The sequence below is a fragment of the Sebastes fasciatus genome, chromosome 21, assembly GCF_043250625.1.
Source record: "Sebastes fasciatus isolate fSebFas1 chromosome 21, fSebFas1.pri, whole genome shotgun sequence".
NCBI lineage: Eukaryota > Metazoa > Chordata > Actinopteri > Perciformes > Sebastidae > Sebastes > Sebastes fasciatus.
In genome coordinates, this window is record NC_133815.1 from 27,069,412 (window position 1) to 27,090,322 (window position 20,911).

The following is a 20,911-nucleotide window of genomic DNA, read 5'->3' on the forward strand; positions in this document are numbered from 1 at the left end:
CTCCATAAACAGCTTTCATATCCAGCCTTCATATCCAGCCTCCATAAACAGCATCCATAAACAGCTTTCAAATCCAGCCTTCATATCCAGCCTCCATAAACAGCATCCATAAACAGCCTCCATAAACAGCTTTCATATCCAGCCTTCATATCCAGCCTCCATAAACAGCATCCATAAACAGCTTTCAAATCCAGCCTTCATATCCAGCCTCCATAAACAGCCTTCATAAACAGTATCCATATCCAGCCTTCATATCCAGCCTCCATAAACAGCCTTCATAAACAGTATCCATATCCAGCCTTCATATCCAGCCTCCATAAACAGCCTCCATATCCAGCCTTCATAAACAGCCTCCTGTTATTACAGCAGGCCCGCTACCAGCCGCGAGGTGGCAGCAGCGTGCCAACCGGACATAGCTGCTCTACCGGAAATGAGGAGTAGAAGAAGAATGTAACCGAGGAAAAGAACCTCCAGTAGTATATACCACCATCAGCCGCCGCGTCAGATGATCAGCTTTAGAGTAGAAACCGTGTGAACCGACTGACAGGTCACCTCTCTGTCTCTCTGTTCAGCATTACGACCCGGTGGAGGTTGTCCGTGATGTCTGCTGGTCCGGTCTCTACACACTGAAGCCTCTCAACGCTGAGAATGCTGAAAATGAAGCTACCGATGAAACCGGAGGACGGAGGCGACGGAGCGGCCGAGGACTGTTCAGTGGACTTGTCGGAGCAGCAACATGTCCCCAGGGCGGGACCTCCTCCTGCGGTGTCCGGCGGACCGGACGAGCCGCCCAGATCGTGTGTGTGTCCGTCCCAGCTGGATAAGGAGACGGTGTTTGAGTGGTTCGGCCTCCATCTAAACCCGGCTAAGCGGATCGAGTTCATGTGCGGGCTGCTACACATGTGCCAGCCACTGGAGCTCCGCTTTCTGGGATCTTACTTAGAGGATCTGGCCAGGAAAGATTACCATGTTTTAAGAGACTTTGAGTTTCGGGCGAATAGTCCGAGCGATCTGGGAGTTTTAACGGACGTGATTGATCCGGTGGTTCGGTCCAAACTGCTGGTCTGCCTGTCCCTCCTCGGGTCCGACAGCAGGGAATGTGCTGGAATACTCTTTCGGATCCTGAGCCATGTGGATCCGGCCTTGTTCTGCTCCCTTCCTCCCTTCAGGGACCCTAACCACCACTCCTTCCATCCACCGGGTCAGGACGGCCGTGTGTCCGGCCGGGCGGAGCAGACCTGCGGCTTCTCCACTAGCGACATAGCGGCAGGACCTCTGGAGCAGTTGGCGCTGCTCTTTGCCATGGCCTCTCTCCACCCAGCTTTCCACTTCCACCAGCGGGAGATGGTCCGAGGACAGCTCGACAAGATAGAGCTCTCCATAGAGGAGGAGGAGAGACGTCAAAGTCAGCTTAGAATAACGGTAATGAGCAACACACCTACAGTAGTACCAATACACCTACAGTAGTACCAATACACCTACAGTAGTACCAATACACCTACAGTAGTACCAATACACCTACAGTAGTACAAATACACCTACAGTAGTACAAATACACCTACAGTAGTACCAATACACCTACAGTAGTACCAATACACCTACAGTAGTACAAATACACCTACAGTAGTACAAATACACCTACAGTAGTACCAATACACCTACAGTAGTACCAATACACCTACAGTAGTACCAATACACCTACAGTAGTACCAATATATGCTAAGCTAGCTCAATCTTAGGAGGCAGTTGACGTATGTAGCATAGCTGGCTAAAGTTAATTATATTATACATGTATAGCTGATTAGATAACAGCCTAATGTTACATTACATATTGGCCAAGTGTGCTAAGTACCCTTAGCAGGACTTCTTTTTCCTACCATGAGCTATACTCCACCAACAGCTAGCTAACAGATATAAGCTGTAGTCCATGGCAGGACAGCTAGCTAACACACATATATAAGCTAACGTTAGTGGGTTAACCTGCCAGCAGCTTAAGTTCGGCAGGTGGCTTCTACCAGTTGCATGAGCCTTGTTCAAATGCTTGCTATTACTTCTATTCCTTTGCTTTATTCCCATGATGTAATGTTATTACTGTCTCAGTTGTTGCTACTGTGGATCTATACAGGCTCCAGTGAAAGTCATTAACAAGCTTACTGGATGCTAAGCGGTGCCCCAATTAAAGCTACATCCATGACATGCCAAGTTCTAGTTCTGGCAGTATTGTCCAGTCAATTCAATTCAAACTTTATTGCAGACTAAAGGTCCAGATAAAAAAAACCAATACATTACATATAATCCATTACAATACAAAAAGCACTATAAAAAGTCATGATTAAAAGACATTAAAAAATAGAAATATATATATATATATATGCCTTACAGATAAAGAACTATACCAAAGCCTCCACTGTTGTGATTGGTACCGTGTAGTGCTAACTCTTATGTTAGACAACTGCAAGATTATGTCATTCTCAGAGTGATTTAGCCAGCATATAAATTTGCACATGAGATTTCTTGAGACCGTTTGAAAAGTATTTATGCCTGCAGACACAAACATGTCACTTGCACTGCAACATCTCTGTCTTTTGAGTAATATTCTCATTGCATCATTATATGCGACTTGAAGTGTCTGTAAGCTCGCATTTTCTTTGTAGTTTGACTACAGATGGGCTGTATACAGTGGTGTACAATATGCTCTGAACAGAGACATTTTCACTCTATCTGAACACATACTAAACTTCTGTGAGAGGATGTTTGCTTGTGCATACATCTTGCGGCATTGGCTATAAATATCATCATCATCTGTCATGTCTTCAGTAATGACATGTCCAAAATATTTTACCTTATTACAGACACAAAGATTATCAGACAATTTGAAGTCTGTAAATTTTAGACATTTGTTACTGTCATTATATTGGATATCATGTTCCACACCATACACAGAACATACATTGAGGAGCTGCTGAAGACCAGCGCTAGTTGGACTAAAGACCACAAGATCATCAGCATACATAATATGGTTCACTAAAGTATTACTAACCATGCACCCAGTATTACAGGCTTTCAATTAGTAGTTAGACTGTCTAATTATTTTACAGCTTCCAGATTGTCCCAGCTGCTCGGTGCTGTAACTGCTGCAGCAGGAGTTTGATTAAGTACTGATTCACTTGTGGCTTTTAAACCAGGTGTGACATGACACTGGTGTCTGCAGGCTTTCACTCCAACCAAACAGGACAGCAGCTGATTAAACTAATCATTTCCTCCTCTGTGGTAGAAGTTTTGAGATACATTATGTGGTGTGTTGTGGTGCTCCATACATTGGAGTGAAATTTTGCAGCCAATACTTTTCAGTTTCTGTCAATAGTAATAATATGAACTACCAAGGTTATCAGCTATGGTACTGATGACTTGAATTACTAGACTGATTTTAGTTTTTATCAAAGGCTCTGATGGTAATTATTACAAATTAATTGATGAAATGAGAAACAGCTGTGTGAAAAGCAGGCAACAACTCAAACAACATTATGAAACTTAGACATGCCTGTGAATAGGAGCATATGTGTGAATGTATAAACTAGGGCTGTCAATCGATTCAAATATTTAATCGCGATTAATCGCATGATTGTTCGTAGTTAATCGCACATGTTTTGTCTGCTCAAAATGTACGTTAAAGGGAGATTTGTCAAGTATTTAATCCTCTTATCAACATGGGAGTGGACAAATATGCTGCTTTATGCAATTGTATGTATATATTTATTATTGTAAATCAATTAACAACACAAATCAATGACAGATATTGTCCATAAACCCTCACAGGTACTGCATTTAGCATAAAACAATATGCTCCAATCATAACATGACAAACTGCAGCCCAACTGGGGACAACAGACTTGACTATGCCTTGCTCCAAACTGCATGTGATTATCATAAAGTGGGCATGTCTGTAAAGGGGAGACTCGTGGGTACCCATAGAACCCATTCACATATCTGGAGGTCAGAGGTCAAGGGACCTCTTTGAAAATGAAATGAAAATTCATCACCTTCATGACAAGCTAGTAAAACATTGATGGGGACAATGGATTCTTTATGTTTTGTAGTTTCATATGATACCAGTATCTTCACTCCAGTTTTAAAACTGACCCTGCTACAATCTCCAGGATTGCGTTAGTGCGTTAAAGAAATTAGTGGCGTTAAAATGAATTTGCTTTAATGCGTTATTATCGCGTTAACTTTGACAGCTCTGGTAAAGCCCTAGAAAAACCCCCCAATAAATTCTAGACAAGCATGGGTGAAGCATCTTAGGAGGGAAACTAGGAAGTGAGCTGCCTTTTTAACAAAGTAGGTTCACTGGGAAATATGAACTGAATTCCCTAACTAAACCTCTAACCTGGAACATGGACGGCCATCGAGTCCATGTTCAAGATTTTAGATGGCTCTGCCTTTTACAACTCTGTAAACCTTCTCCATGTAACAGGCCCCTGGAGTCTGGGTTTAGTGCTTGCAGAAATATTTGTCAGTTACTGAAGCCAGAAAATCCCAATTTTTCCAAAGTGGATGGAGCCTGGGTGGGAAGACCAAGTGGCAATCTCCAAGGCTGAGTGGGAAACACCTGCCAATCAAGCAAACATAATTCCAATCATACCTCTATATTACAACATTGAAAAACAGAAATAAGCAATAGACACCTTAATGTCAATTTAATAATGTCTGAGCTTTCTTGGAGCTAGCATCTAGTAGCCATTTTAGGAAACTACATACAAAACGTCAGTATTCAACAGTGGTGGTTGATGCTGGGGAAAATATTCCATCTAGTTCCCTAACTAATTCAAACGGCTGCCTTCACTGGTTACACCTCCTCAGGTTGGGGTTATCAATCAGTGGAAAGAGCCATTCTAGTTTTTGCTTGGAATGAAACCCTCCAGTCTGTTGAAACATCGGATCATAAGCACACAGTTACTGTACTGTATGTCTTTGGGGCAAGGGTGGATTATTGACTGATCCACATAGAGCCTCCTGGAAAACTGTTTAACAAAGGTGGTAGGAGTTTTCTGTTGATGACTGATTGTTTCGGCATTTGTGAAATGTATGTACACATAAAAATGGAAAAATCACTTACCTAATCTGAAGTCATGTTAGGAATGCAAAGCTGTTCTGCAGCAGACTATCAAGTGTCAGAGCTCCCCACCCACCAGCACATGAAAACCCCTCACCCTTCAGGGTCAACCGCTGAAAATCATTCTCAACTTCTCTGAGTGTCTTTCTTTCTGCCTAAAGGTGGTAAAGTGGTACATATGGCAGTTTACATTATAAATAACCAGAATCTGTAATCTTACAGAAAAAGTGATTGCAAAATAGGTGAGGATTAGGGATGTCGTGGTGAAGGGATTTTCCCTGCAGTGTTAATAATTGGCTAAACAGTGCCATATGCAGTATCATTGTGATTTATTTTTTTTGGCGAATTACTTAATTTATCTTGATTTTAGTGCTATACAAATAAGCTTTATTGTTAGGCTATTATTAGGTGTATTGTTGCTTTTTGAATAACAGAGATACTAATTAATATGTGTTTATTGTTAAATAAAGAAGGGCGATGAGGCGCAGCATTTTTTCAGCTGAGATACTTTGGTTGCGTCTGGTTGCTATGATACGGAATAGCCGCAGAAGTAAAAGTGTCGGCACAAAGTAGAGTACTTGCTCTGGATGAAGGGAAGGCCGAAGCACATAGGGAGAAAATACGGACCCGCCGGTCTATGTGTATTCATTTCTCCTCCGTTGTTGTTGTTCAGCACTTGTAGCCTACATGTAGGATGTGACGGTTGGTCGTTGTGGTATTCGTCCCGACCCTCCTCCATTGTGATTGGACGGCTGGGTAAAAAGTGACACTGATGAGCGCAGCGTTTTACCCAAAGTTGGACCAGAAAAAAATACCATACGTGCAGCGGTCAGCGCAGAATATCTCGTCACGCCGTTGCCGTGGCGCTCCCATTGCAAAGAATTCAAAAAAGGAAAAACGTGAACATAGCGGTTGTGGTGGTTGCTTGCCGTCCCCTGCGGTTGACTGTAAGTATTGCAATATTGCAGTTATTGCGACAGCCCTAGTGATGACTACAAATAGTTAAGTGTTAACTAAAACATCCCAGCTTGGTGCTAGTCTCTTCCCTCGTTTGTTTAATGCTGACTAACCACAGTGAGCGTAAAGTGGGTTTGTATAGATATTATTATTGTGTAGATTGTAATTCATCAACAACATTCAACAATATGTTTACTTGGGCTATTTTTAATCCAAGTCCCAGTGTATGCCAGAACTAAATGTCATTACAATTTTTGGAAAGCTGAAAGATATACCAGAAGGTACTCGACTAGAATCCCAATTAGAGCTGTCAATCGATTACAATATGTAATTGTGGTTAATGGGCAAATATGCTTGCTTTATGCAAATGTATGTATATATTTATTATTGGAAATCATTAACAACACAAAACAATGCCAGATATTGTCCAGAAACCCTCACCCCCAACAGGCAACAACAGCTGTCAGTGTGTCAGTGTGCTGACTTGACTATGACTTGCCCCCAAACTGCATGTGATTATCATAAAGTGTGCATGTCTGTAAAGGGGAGACTCGTGGGTACCCATAGAACCCATTTACATTAACATATCTGGAGGTCAGAGGTCAAGGGACCCCATTGAAAATGGCCATGCCAGTTTTTCCTTGCCAAAATTTTGCGCAAGTTTGGAGCTTACCAATGGATTCATCAGGTTTTCTAGTTTCATATGATGCCAGTATCTTCACTTTAGCTTTAAAACTGAACACGCTACAACCTTAAAATCGCAAGTTGCATTAAGGCATTAAAGAAATTAGTGCCATTTAGACAAAATTTGCATTAACGTGTTATTATCGCATTCATTTTGACAGCCCTAATCCCAATATTTGCTTCCCTAAAATGACATTAAGCACTAAGTTCTAGGAAAACCACTCCTGATGTGGATGATCCAACTTTGCACAGTGCTTAAGCATTATCAATTTGCATTAAACCTATCTAACAGGGGTCTTGTTCTCTCAAATAATTCAACTTAAACATGATATCGTTGTTACTGCTGGTGTAGATTATGCAAAATATAAAGGGGCTGGTGCATTTTGGCAGTGTGTTCCATGATTAGCTAAATATGTAACCTGTGAAACGCATTACAGTCCTGCTGTAATTAAAGGTCAAAACCCCAGTGTGAGTTAGTAACACAGTAACTAACTTAGTGTGTTTTTGGTCTCCAGGAGCTGACAGTTCAGAAGGCGGATTACCGGCCTTCCCCAGCGCTGGGTTTGGGGGAATGCACCTCCTCCCATCCTCCCTGCCAGAGCCGCCGCTCCAGCCGCTGGGCAACACAAAGAGAAGATGATAATAATGAATCTGCTTCAGGTACAACAGGAAAGTGGGCAGCATTTTTATTTTTTGGATTTCCCCAGGCTGCCGGATTTACTCCAAACAGTCTTAGAATAAACACTGCAGGGGACAAATACCAGCCCAACTAACTAGCTAGAATTATTCTTTTAAAATGCATTTTGATGTCTTTGTTTGTATTTACTCATTTACTTGACCCTATGATGTTTTTTTATGCTTTTTTTACGGCTGGCGGTTACAGTACAGCACCGCCACATTTCTTCTAAAGCGTTAAATTGTCTGGACACATAGAATGTGCTGATTGGTTCCTATTAAGTGCTATAGTAGCGCTGATAGTTGTACAGGCTTGTTGTGTTTGTGAAGTCGATTAGCTAGGTGCTAATAGTCTCTCTGACAGGTTTAGCAGAACAAGAGTAATGTGGCTGAGTCCTAATCATTTATTACCTCTCTCTGTTGTTGCAGCAGTACATATAGAGGCAATTGTGCTCAGGGGCATCTCTCGGAACAGAATAGACAAGGAATACAACTTTGAGGTAGGTAACAGCACTGCACTGCACTGCACACACACACACACACACACACACACACACACACACACTGCTCTGCTTCAGGTTAAGATGTCTGATGGAAGTGTTCTTTTAGTGTGATACTGTGTTTGTCTATGTAGTCTGAAGTTCAGTAAAACTGTAAATACTCAGTCTTGATTAGTGTAGTTATGTGTCGCCTACTGGACACACACACACACACACACACACACACACACACACTTGCTTTCCGCTCTGCTGCTAAACACCTTCCTGCACGTGTGCTCTCAGCTTTGGGGGGGGTGGCCAATTGTCGGCATTTGCAGAATGCTGCAAACAGTTTGCTTGATAGATTGGAGTGTATCAGTAATAGCCTGGTGATGAGCCAATAAAATCAACTTTCAAAGAACTCACATCAGTGGCTTTTTAATGTGTCTCTCTGGCACAGACACACAGGGAGACAATGGTATCTCCACACGGTCTCTTTTAGTCCAAAACCCAAGTTCAGACCTACACTGGCCAACTATATACATAAAGACTAGGGCTGTCAATCGATTCAAATATTTAATCGTGATTAATCGCATGATTGTCCATAGTTAATCACGATAAATCGCACATTTTTTATCTGTTCAAAATTAACCTTAAAGGGAGATCTGTCAAGTATTTAATCCTCTTATCAACATGGGAGTGGGCAAATATGCTGCTTTATGCACATGTATATATTTATTATTGTAAATCAATTAACAACACAAAACAATGACAGATATTGATCCAGAAACCCTCACAGGTACTGCATTTAGCATCAAACAATATGCTCCAATCATAACATGGCAAACTGCAGCCCAACAGGCAACAACAGCTGTCAGTGTGTCAGTGTGCTGACTTGACTGTGACTGCATGTCCGTAAAGGGGAGACTCGTGGGTACCCATAGAACCCATTTACATTCACATATCTTGAGGTCAGAGGTCAAGGGACTCCTTTGAAAATGGCCATGACAGATTTTCCTTGCCAAAATTTAGTGCAAGTCTGCAGCGTTATTTAACCTCCTTCGCGACAAGCTAGTATGACATGGTTGGTACTGATAGATTCTTTAGGTTTTTCTAGTTTCATATGATACCAGTATCTTCACTTTAGCTTTAAAACTGAGCCCGCTACAACCTAACAAATCGCAAGTTGCGTTAATGCGCTAAAGAAATGAATGAATGGTGTTAAAACAAATTTGCGTTAACACATTAACTTTGACAGCCCTACTATAGACATAAAGACCCCTCTTTACAACAAGCATGCACAAACGGATGTAAAGTCCCATACTTACCCCTGCTCTATTCTCTGTTGTTTTTACAATGTGAACAGAGCATGTGGTGATTGGTTATTTAATAGACAACAACCTGTGCTGCTGCTGTCTCCTCGCTGAATCACAATCAGATCACATACATCACGGACTGTACACATCCATCAGTTAACAGCCTTCATATGCTAGTTTGTGCATGAAGAGGCTTTCTGAAAGGTGTCTGCTACTCTTGTTCTTTGGCATCACTTTCTCCCTGTGGTGCATTGTGCTGGTTATACCAGTGCCAGCTTTTTTTTTAATCTCCAATATGGTGACATTTTCAGTAAGGTTGAGCAGAATGTGAACAGCGCTGCTTCCCTGGATGTTGTGGCAGCCAAATTGGACTTGACCATGCAGGAAAAATGCAGGTTTTACATGTGTCCATATTGTTACAGACAACAATTGTGAGGCTGTGGGTTAACTGTGGTGGGCACATTTTGTTTGCTTTTACCGCAATTGTCCACTGCACTAAGCTAATCCCAAACTCTAACTCCACACTGAGTCATAGCGAGGCAGCTCATCACTGCTAATGGGCTTGTCCCTTCAAGAATTTATGGAGTATTTAGTGCTCAATTACAGAAAAAAAAAAAAAACTCAGTAAGACAGATGGAGAGGAGAGACTGTCCTGTTGGCTCCGCTGAGCTTCCACAGTCCAGCCAACAGCACTTTCAACAGTGAGCAGTTCTCATTCTCCATCTGTTTGGACTGGACCAAACCACTGATGCACACACAAAGACACGCACACATAGTGACACATGTATTCACACCGCCCCCATGAGCTTAGTAGGCATGTGTTATTTCATCATGTGACATAATTATATAGATATGAATACTGTTTATTAAAGATTCTAGCAGCCAAATTAGTCTGCTGGTTAGGGATGTCACAAGAACCGATACTTCGGTACCAACTCGGTACCAAAATTCTAAAAATGTGACGGTACTCGTTTTCTTCGGTACCGAACGATGCCTTTATTGGTCATTTGGTACCGGAGCGGAGGTACAGGAGATGTGATTCTTCCGGCTCTAATGGGGGCAGTATACGCTTACAAGTGTTCTCATCTGCCGTGAAATGAAGGAAGAAGAAGAACGCCGTAACAGCACGGAAAGAAACAACAACACGAGACGTGAAAGATGGCAGCTGCTGCAGCGCTACCTCCGCCTCAACTCGTTGAGAAAACAAATAGCAAGAGTCGGGTATGGAAGTGCTTTGCATTCGAGGCGGATTTACAAAGAGTAATAATAGATTCGCAAAAAACAGTCTGCGGTGTAGTAACGGTGCCGTCGTGCTTTTCTTTCCAAAGGAGGAAATACTTCCAATTTATCAAAGCACCTCAAAGACAGACATCCAGACATCCAGACAATATAGTTTGTTGTAAATACTTGAAGGCTACATGCCACTGTTCTGTTTTGCAATGTTTATAGACGTTTCTTTTTATTTATTACTTAAAGGCTACATGCCTCTGTTTTTTGTATTGTTCAGATGTTTTTAATAAAAGAGTGTGTGTTGAATTACATGGGATTTATTATTTTTTTTGTTTTTTTTACCGTGGTACCGAATTGGTATCAAGAATCGTGTAAATTCACTGGTATTGGTATCGACTGCTAGATTTCTGGTATCAGACATCCCTACTGCTGGTACTACTGGGAGGGAGTAAATAGCCTTCTGTGGTCTTTTTGTGCCCATTAAGTGCATGAATGTTTCCTGCTGCTCTATTACAAAAAAGGCTAGGGTAGAGATGTTCGGGTCAGGCTATTTGGGACCAATACTGATCATCAACCTAATTCACGTGGAACAGGCCAATCTGTCCCTGACAACTTCCTGTAAAAGCTACATTTATGCCTCATGTCTGTGTGTCACCCATATTTTCTAAGTTGGGATTGCAACCTCTATAGTCTACATCTAGTTACTCAGTAATGTGGTATTTTACTGAGAACTAGGGATGTCGGGATCAACCCATTTTGCCGTAACCGCGGTTACATAATGTTACAGTGTCATAACTGTAAGAACTGTAGAAGCTATGATATCTATGGTGTCCTGATTCCTGCATTGTTGCCCTGTGAATTATGGAAACGAATCTCACGAGTCATGTTGTTTGTGCACGCGGTGAAACCTCCTCTCACGCGAGTCACGTAACACGTCCATGTTTTTTTCCTGTCAGGAACCTTGTGCTCAGGTAGACGGATTATTTACCCAGCCGGTGGAAATGCATGCAATTGGCTTTCTATTTGTTGCCACATCTGTAACATTGGCTTTAGATTCACAGATTGTGGAATCCAATGATCATGCAAATTGGTTACGGTCAGCTCAAATATTAGTGATCAGGCGATATGTAATAATTGAGACAGGCCAACAGACATTCATGGTTTCTAGGGGTGTAAATCACCAGTTTCATGACGATACGATATTATATTGATTCTTTGGACAACGATGCGATATCACAAAATCCGCCACCATACAATGTTTAATTTGATTCAGTTCAGGGGTTGATATGAGACGATATCATATGCCCATTTAACACGATCAGTTACGTTTATATCAACTCACAAAAAGCAACTAAAATATGATTTGACAGTTTTATGACTGGGGTCCTCCAGGTATTTAAATGAAAAGCAATCCATTGTTTTGAATAAAAAGACTAAAAATAGACCCCCTGTTGTTGGAGGTCAGGTTGCTGGTCAATGCTGGTGAGCGGCTTGTCAATGAAATGAGAATAGCTGGTCCACCTTAACAGCCCACCTTAACAGCCCACCTTCAGTGAGCCTGAGTGAGCTGAAGTTGTTGCTAGCTTCAGGGCTAACCCCCTTCATTTGAACCAGCAGGTAGCAAACAAGACACGGGAACTTGGCCCGGGTCTGGAGTAGCTGTATAATAAACTGTAACGTACACACACTGCACTGTTACGTTCACAGCTACAATCTAATGCTACTCCCACACGCTGGTGACCAGACACTCGCTAACGTTTCCGTCACTAGCGCCGCTTGCCAGCGCCGCTAGCACTCTTTGGATGTTTAGGAATGAGCTGCGCTTGTACGGAAATGGTGAAACAGACGGGCCATGGGAATTTCAAAATAAAGGTGTATCTTAAAGATAGTAATATGTTTTGATGTTTTCACTTTGCATCGATGATATCGGATCGTTGATCATTCAGTCGATATATGGATTCAGATTGATGGATCGTTACGCCCCCTAATGTTTTCCATCAGTACTTCCTGACAAATAACGAGCGAGCGTACTCTGGCAAATAGATCGCGAAAGATTGTCGTGATATAACTACGGGCGATGTCACTCTCTATTACATAGAGAGAGTGATATTGATTTACGTTAGTTACTGTCAGCGTAGATTTTGACCAATGAAAATAGGTTTGAGGTGGAGCAGGAGCAAGACACTTTGCATAAATAGAGCCAGTAAAACAACGACACGACGCTTAGCCTGTTTGATGACGCATGGAGCAGGTTAGGACATCTTCATTGGAAAAAACTGAAACAATCTGATGTTCGTTCGTGCACATGGCGTCCAGTTAGGAGGAGGCGTAAGTCTAATACCATAGTGTACCACATTAAAGTGCGTTGAAATCCTTACATTAAGATGGGCAGAAGCAGTCCAGTGTCAGTAAGATACAGTCTGCTTATTAAAGCCTAACTGAGCAGAGCTTTGCTTTAAATACAGCCTGCATCATCTCACTTGTGATAGTCTTATATCAGTTTATCTGGTGTTAAAGACAGTGATACTTCCCCACAGTTGCATATTAGTCAACGTAGTCATAGTGATGGCATTCTTGTGACACAAAATTCAAGAAGAAGCTGTGCAATGGCATGTGTTTTGTAGAAAGACCAAAATAGAACGTGCTAAATAAATAAATATGAACATTCCTGTAAAGTTTTATAGTCTCAACCGTAACATAACTTGAACACATGTGGCTTCTGAATGGGTGTAACTAATGCCATATCTGTGATTATAGAGGAGGATTAGATGGATGCATGTTTGTGTAGACTTGAAGGGGGGGGGGAGTTGACCTGCTCTCACTTCTTTCTTTTCCCATAGCACTTGTTATGTTTTGTTAGTGTTCTTAGTTTGGAGTCATTTTGGTGTTGGTGTGTGACTTGTATATGTCAGTTGTCTGACATGTCTGTCCGTTCAAGACTGGATCACCAAAACTAGATCCCTTAAATCAACATGGTGTAATCTAGTCTGTCTGGGTGTGTACTTGGGTGTATGTGTGTTTACTCTTTACTTCGACATTGTACCATGAAGTGCAAACAGCCCCGTTTCCTTTTTGATGTTGCTGTTGCTGCAGATTTCTCATTGCAGTCTGTCCTCTGCTGTGTTTCAGGTGAAGTGGTCCGACTCTTCTTCTAGTAGTGTGACCAAAACCCATCTGGAACTGGAGAATTTCCTTCTGAAGGTATCCACTTCACCCGTCCAGTGCAATGACAACGTAGCCTAAGTTATGGGTCATGACAGAGTTTTTTTTGGGATATACATTTTATCTAATTATAGACATTTTTATTTATTTTTAAAAAGTCTGTTTTTATTTAGTAATTTCATTTTTCAAACTGTTTTGATAATCTAGCCACACAAGAGTGAGAATATTATTTTCTATTCATCGCCTACAGCAGTTTGAGGCACAGTGTACACAAGATATATATATTTTTTTATTATATTTTTATTGACACTTAGCAACAGACATATTTCCATAAAACAAGCTACAGATCCTGTATGCATACATCACCTACCTATGTCTGTCTAAAGGGCCTTATTTTAAGATTCATTCTACATAGAGAAACAAAACAGTAAAAACTGTGAACAAATAGGGAGTGATCTTTTCATTATCATACAATCATAAATTTGCAAAAATCAAATCTGGCCTGTAGGGTGTTACATAGTTAACCCAGTTCTCCCAGCGGGACACAGATAACTGGTTAACATATGCTGATATCCTCTCCATTTTGTAAATGTCCATTGTAATGTCCATCCATGTATTTAGAGTTGGGCTCTCCTGTGACAGACACTTCCTCGTAACTACCAGCAATTAGCAATATATTTAATACATATTTGTCTCTTTTTAGCCATCCTTGAGGCACAATTCCAAAAAATAAAGTCTTACTCTCCAGGGGAACTTGACATCTGAAAATATCTTGTAAGGCATCAAGAATCTCTCTCCAATAATCTGGAATGACAGGACAATCCCAGAAAACATGGAAATGATGTGCATTTAGATTTCCACAATTTCTCCAGCAAGCTGGGGAGTTCCCATCAGAGAGGGTGTAATAAAATACCTTATCAGGCTTTTCCAGTGTACACAAGATTTTATTAAGTTCCAAGTACTAACTATGAAGTGTCGAGAAGCCAGCGTCTCAGCGTAAGGCTAGATGTGTCGACAGCTTCATTCAAGACCACTGAAATGCATTTGACTGCAGATTTGACAAGTTCACACATGAATTGCTTTAACTCCAGATTACTTCTGTAGTTAAGACAGATGATGATCAACATGCATCCTTCTTTCCCTGCAGCTTCCTAAGGATCAGTGTACCCAATCTTTTGAGAAGAGCATCCTGAGGCTTCTGAACCAAGGGGACCGCAATGAGAGCAGGGAGGTGGAGAAGAACCTCAGGTACATTAACCCAGATATACACCAACTGTGTCAAATAATGGGGATATTGCAAGAATGACGACACAATATTTTCCCACTACTGATCAATATTGATCTTTATTACGATAAATCTGGCTTTGAAGAGAGAAATCTGGGGGGTTATTTATGATGAATTGTGAACATAATTCATTTTAATAAACAAAATGGAACTGTACAGACATGCTTTTTGAACTGACTGATTAAGATAGGGCAATGCCGTTTGGGAAATCAATTCTTAGCATTTATCCATGGATTTCCTTTAGCGAGCTTCAGTAGCCAGTCAGTCTGCTATGTTTAACACGTCCGTGGCGAGATAGAGTTCAGACAAGTCTAATTTTGTTTCCATCTGGACTCTGTGCTGTTGTTCGGTGTTCTCTGGCATCCACGCCATATAAGATCGCATGAAAACAACAAAGTGCAGTCTTTACTGAGGATAAACCGCAGTCCAGACGGGTCTTTTCATATTTTTTTCTGAGTTCTCCAAGGACAAGAGGTCAACATCTGTCTCCTTTTACCCGAAAACCTTCTATTCTAGGGTCATTTCCTGCATGTAATAAATCTGGAATACATGTTTACACTGTGCTGTGCCACAGTTCATTCAGAACAGAACTAAGACCCTTGCTTTCTGGCATCTTGAAGCAGTCAGTAGAATTTGAAGGGCATTATTCTCACCTAGAAGAACCTCAATCAATGCATTGAACTCCCCATCGATTTACATTAACCACTGCCATTATAGTATGTTTAATGTGACGGCTATTGGTTGTCACTAGGGCTGTCAATCAATTGAAATATTGCACATCTTTTATCTGTTCAAAATGAAACTTAAAGGGAGATTTGTTAAGTATTTAATCCTCTTATCAACATGGGAGTGGAAAAATATGCTGCTTTATGCAAATGTATGTATATATTTATTATTGTTAATCAATTAATAACACAAAACAATGACAGATATTGTCCAGAAACCCTCACAGGTACTGCATTTAGCATCAAACAATATGCTCCAATCATAACATGGCAAACTGCAGCCCAACAGGCAACAACAGCTGTCAGTGTGTCAGTGTGCTGACTTGACTATGACCGCATGTCTGTAAAGGGGAGACTCGTGGGTACCCATAGAACCCATTTACATTCACATATCTGGAAGTCAAAGGTCAAGGGACCCCTTTGAAAATGGCCATGCTAATTTGTCCTTTAGGAGCGTTGTTTAGCCTCCTTCTCAACAAGCTAGTATGACCTGGTTGGTACCAATGGATTCCTTAGTTTTTCTAGTTTCACATGTCAGTATCTTCTAGCCCCGCAACCTCCGAAATATCACAAGTTGCATTAATGCGTTAAAGAAATTAGTGGCGTTAAAACGAATTTGCGCGAACACGTTCTCATCACGTTAACTTGGACAGACCTAGTCGTCACACAACATGACTTATTGTGATTAAAGAAGATCTGCAGCCAGTTAGTGTTATTCAAGCAGATATTCTTTATTGGTAGGGAGTTTATGAATAGCAGCAATGCCAAGAAAACACTAGATGAGATTTACAAATGAGTGTTAATCTTCAAAGTCTGCCACTGTGGACTGAGTCCCGACTCCGGGAAGAAGTGGATTTTGGACGTAAACTAGGGCTATCGGGCTCTAAAGGGTGTTAAAGTACCTTAAAGGCCTCCATGCTGCTGATTGGTAAGCATGCCAAATCAGCAGGTCAAACTGCATTGTTGTGTCAGGCCTGCTAGGAAAGGGACCGTATATTCAATTTTCCATCTACGCCCATTTTGTGACGCACAACACACACAGACACACACACCATGGTATCCATCAGTTTCATTTTGTGTGAATAGAAACTGTAGAAAGTGAAACTTATCTGTCTGAACTGGAGCGTTTCATCAGTAGCCCTGCCTTCAACCCAGCTGCATTGCAATCATCTTTGCTGCTTGCTCTTGCAATCCTCTCACCTTTTATGGGTCGAGGCCTACCTGGTGCCAAGGGAAAGCTTTTGGTTCTATTATTTTAACTACAGTGTGCTGCCATTGTTTTCATTAAGAAGTCATTTGCATGTTATGGTTTGATCATAGTCACATAAAAACTACATGTGAACAATGAACCTATATGTTCATTTACAGTATTGTCTAAGTATGAAACTGTGGCTTCTTATAAAGGATTCTTTCCTCCTTACGGATACGAAAACAAATATATGTAAAAGAAAGAAGCTCTAAATTTTCATTTTACCCTCAAAGGTGTCAGATATGACAGTCAGACCGTTGCTTGGAGAACTTGTGTGAATGCAGCAAGGAATAGGAACTGAACATAAATGTTTTGAGAAAACGCAAGGAAAAATGTTTGGATGGTAATTAGGGCTGTGAAAATGAGCGCGATAATAAGGCGTTAATGCAAATTTGTTTAATATAAATGCATGAACACAATCAATATTTCGGAGTTTGTAGCGGGCTCGGTTTTAAAGCTAGTGCAGATACTGGTATCATATAAAACTAGAAAACCTAAAGAATCCATCTGTACCAAAAAAAACGAGGAAAAACTGACATGACCATCTTCAAAGGGGTCCCTTGACCTCTGACCTCCAGATCAGTGAATGTAAATGGGTTTTATGGGTACCCATGAGTCTCCCCTTTACAGACATGCCCACTTTATGATAATCACATGGGTAACAAGGTACATTTTGAACAGATAAAAAATGTGCGATCAATTTGTAATTAATCACGATTAGCTATGGAGAATCATGCGATTAATCGGGATTAAATATTTTAATCGATTGACAGCCCTAATAGTAAAGTTACATACGTGTGTGTGCGTGTGTGTGTGTGTGTGTGTGTGTAGGATTTGAGGATGTCTACATTGTGCTCAGCTGCCTGCCACAAATATATTGTAGTTATTCTGCTGCGTTGTGTTTTAATTTTCCTGAGAGAAAATAAACCCTAACAGCCAGGTTTGTGTCTCAGCCTCTCCCCCCCCTCTCTCTGCCTTCAGGGAAAGGTTCCTGTCTGCTCCTCCAGTCTTCCGACAGACCAGAAAGGTCTGCAGCTTCTTCAATTGTGACTCCAGTTACTCTACAAAACCTACCAGCTGCAGATGTGAGTGTCAGAGTAATGCTTCATTTCCACTGCACGGTACGGCTCGACTCGGCTGTACTCGACCCTCTTTTGGTACCAGGTACATTTCTAGATTTCGTTTTCCAATGCCGATAGTACCCCGTCAATGTAGGCGGGATTCTTAGCTTATCATCATAGCGCACCCGTGTGAAACTGCCGTGACATCATCCTCAACGCGACCCTCGCTGAATCGTTTTCATCGGCAGTCAAACGGAGGAGCATCTGCACCTCGTCAGTGTTTTAACTCCACCTTCTAGTATCGGCTCAGCTCACTTGGAACGTCGACCGAGGTGGTTCCAACTTAAGTACCAGGTACTATCCACAACTTTTTTCAATGGATAACCAATAGAGAGCGAGTGAAGTGGAGCCGTACCATGCAGTGGGGAAGAGTAAACTGTCATACATCTACAGCAACACATGTCACTGAGCCGTGTCCAAAATGTCAAGTCAATTCTATTTATATAGCCCAATATCACAAATCACACATTTGCCTGTATGATTACTGTTGTAAGAAACAAAGTGATCTTGTTCTTTATAGGCAACTGCCAGCTGGGTAAGGCCTACCGAGACTGTTCTGATGCCTCCAGTCAGGAGGAAGGTGAGAAGAACTTGGCTCATTTATTTCATTCTTCCACTCATTTCCCACAGTGATGTTGTCTTATCCTCTGTGGTGAGTAGAAGTGTCAGGGAGAGAGCCGCACAGAGGACAAAAGAAATGCACAAGAGCATGTATAATGAGTGAATGAGGCCTGATTGTGCGGCCACTAACGGGGGGGCTGCCGTCCTGGCAGCAGCTATATAGTAAACATGAAAAGCCAACTAGTGTTTATTTTTGGAGGTCGTTTGGAAAGGCTGAGTCTGTTTCAAATCCTCATATTTCACGGCTATATTTGCCTGATCACGTGCTGGACTGAGTTGAGCTCGAGCAGCAGTAACCACCACAGCCCTGACCTGCACAATTGTTAATGCTCGAAGATCTTGTGTGTGTGTTAGATTCAAGATATACTGCTTTAAACACACACTTCCCTTTAACCTTAAAGAAATTATGCAATGGAAAAATCATTAGAGACATTTTGGCCTTTTTATTTTTTATTTTTTCAATCATTTTGGATTGATAATACATATGGTATACATTTTGGCAAGGGTGTGAGGTTTTTTTTGTTTTGGAAGTTCAACCTCAGCTTTTATAATAAGTCTATAATAAACTGTGTGGCCAGAATACAGACACTCAGACCCTTAATGACAAAAACCTCTCCATTGAAACCCATTAAAACCACAAAAATATCAGCAATAAACTTAGCAATACAAGTACAAAAATATAAACAATATGAAATATAATCCAATAACGATAACTTACAACTACAAATATCATCAGCAGCATCAAAAGTCCAGTAAAGATGGATAAAATACAACGGTGGCATTATGTAAACAAACTGGTATAAAGGGTTCAAATGAATGAATATTTGACGATGATCAGGACTGAAGTTGATTAAAATATGAACTCAGTGAAAGTGGAAAATTATTTTAATATAGTATTTATAGCAGTTTTAGGAAGGGGACATTTATGTCCTCTAAGGTAACAGGTGGGCGTTTTTTTTACTTTGACACAGCACAAACAATGGAGAATTTTATAGCAGTTCTTTGACGCAGACATTTTTGTCCTCTGAGGACATCAGAGCTGCTTTTTTAAAGTGAGATACAAGGGGTTAATGTGTGCAGGGCTGCACGTAACTGGACAAAGTGTCAAAGCAAAGGAACTAGGTACAGTGAGATAGAAAAATAAAAATCAGTTTGTTCTGAATAGTTTCTCAATGGGTGTGTGTTTAACTGGAAATATGATTAGTAGTCGTACTCCGACCTTTTCCCGGGAATTTAGAACTAAATCATTTCATATCTGTGTGTCCAGTACAGAGAGAGGTCAGGGCCATGTTCAGCTTAGTGTAGCACAAAGAGTGAAAGCACTGCCCCGTTAAAAGTGATTAAATAGGTCTCCCAATAACACCACATTCTTACTGCATATGTAATGCTCTGTACCAGAGTCTGGCTGTAGGTTGCTATACATGCCACTTCCAGATCAAAGGTGCTCTGGCAGCAGCTATGACAATAAATTGATGCCCCTGCTGATGGTAACTAAACAGACTTGTCTTTTCCTGCCCCCTTTCACATTAGAAATAATAGGAATAATAAGTAAGACGACCTTTGACTTCATTTGAAAGGATTTGGGCTGTCCATTTGCGAGTTCTAGGGATGCTCATTTTGAAACATTTTCTTAACCGATAACCGACCCTCGTTAACCCATTATTAACCGTTAACCGACAAGATTTGTGCCTCGTACCAGCTGCAGGAGCACAACAGATAATGGTTGACGGGAGTCTCCAGTTCACCGTCCGGGAGCGTTAACTTAGCAGCTACGATGCTGCGTGTAGTGTCGCGGACATGCAGCCACTTTCCCAGTAAAAGTCTCCACCACACATTTTGTTTAGTTTAGCAGGTTGTCAGCTGTGTGTCTGCCCGGCGGAACTTTAGTGAGTTTCCAACAGACTGTGTGTGTGTGTGTTGGTGGTGGTGTTCTAGCTGTGAACGTAGGTGTAGCAGTGTGTGTTCAGTTTATTTGTCGGTGAATAAATGCTACGAAATTACAACTCCTCCGCTCAAGCGAGCCAGAGACCGGAGCCGACTTCCTGTATCCTGCAACTCCGGCTCCGCCTCTTAAGGTGGACTGTTAAGGTGGACCAGCTTTTCTCCTTAAAGAAACGAGCCGCTCAGCTTTTGAGTTAATATTAACATTTCTTTTAATCGATTAAAATGCTTAATGTCGGTTAACGGTTAAACGGTTAATTATGAACATCCCTAGTGAGTACCGTTGTTTTGGGCGTCGAAGCTTCGGTGAGAAATATTTGAAGGTGCAGTGCAGCTGCCGCACTACTGTACAC

The 20,911-nt window shown here is 41.4% G+C and overlaps 1 protein-coding gene across 2 annotated transcripts in view; it reads left to right on the plus strand.

The window, feature by feature from the left end:
• zcchc2 (zinc finger, CCHC domain containing 2) overlaps positions 1–20,911 on the plus strand; it is a 34,441-nt gene continuing 13,530 nt past the window's right edge. The window contains exons 1-7 of one of the 2 annotated variants that reach the window (XM_074622562.1): positions 1–1,422; positions 7,270–7,414; positions 7,859–7,929; positions 13,584–13,655; positions 14,764–14,864; positions 17,857–17,960; positions 18,517–18,576. In XM_074622562.1, the coding sequence (XP_074478663.1) occupies positions 649–1,422; positions 7,270–7,414; positions 7,859–7,929; positions 13,584–13,655; positions 14,764–14,864; positions 17,857–17,960; positions 18,517–18,576 (1,327 nt within the window). In that variant the 5' untranslated portion in view covers positions 1–648. Of the gene's footprint in view, positions 1,423–7,269; positions 7,415–7,856; positions 7,930–13,583; positions 13,656–14,763; positions 14,865–17,856; positions 17,961–18,516; positions 18,577–20,911 lie in introns of both variants that reach the window. The other variant, XM_074622564.1, reaches the window with a different exon arrangement.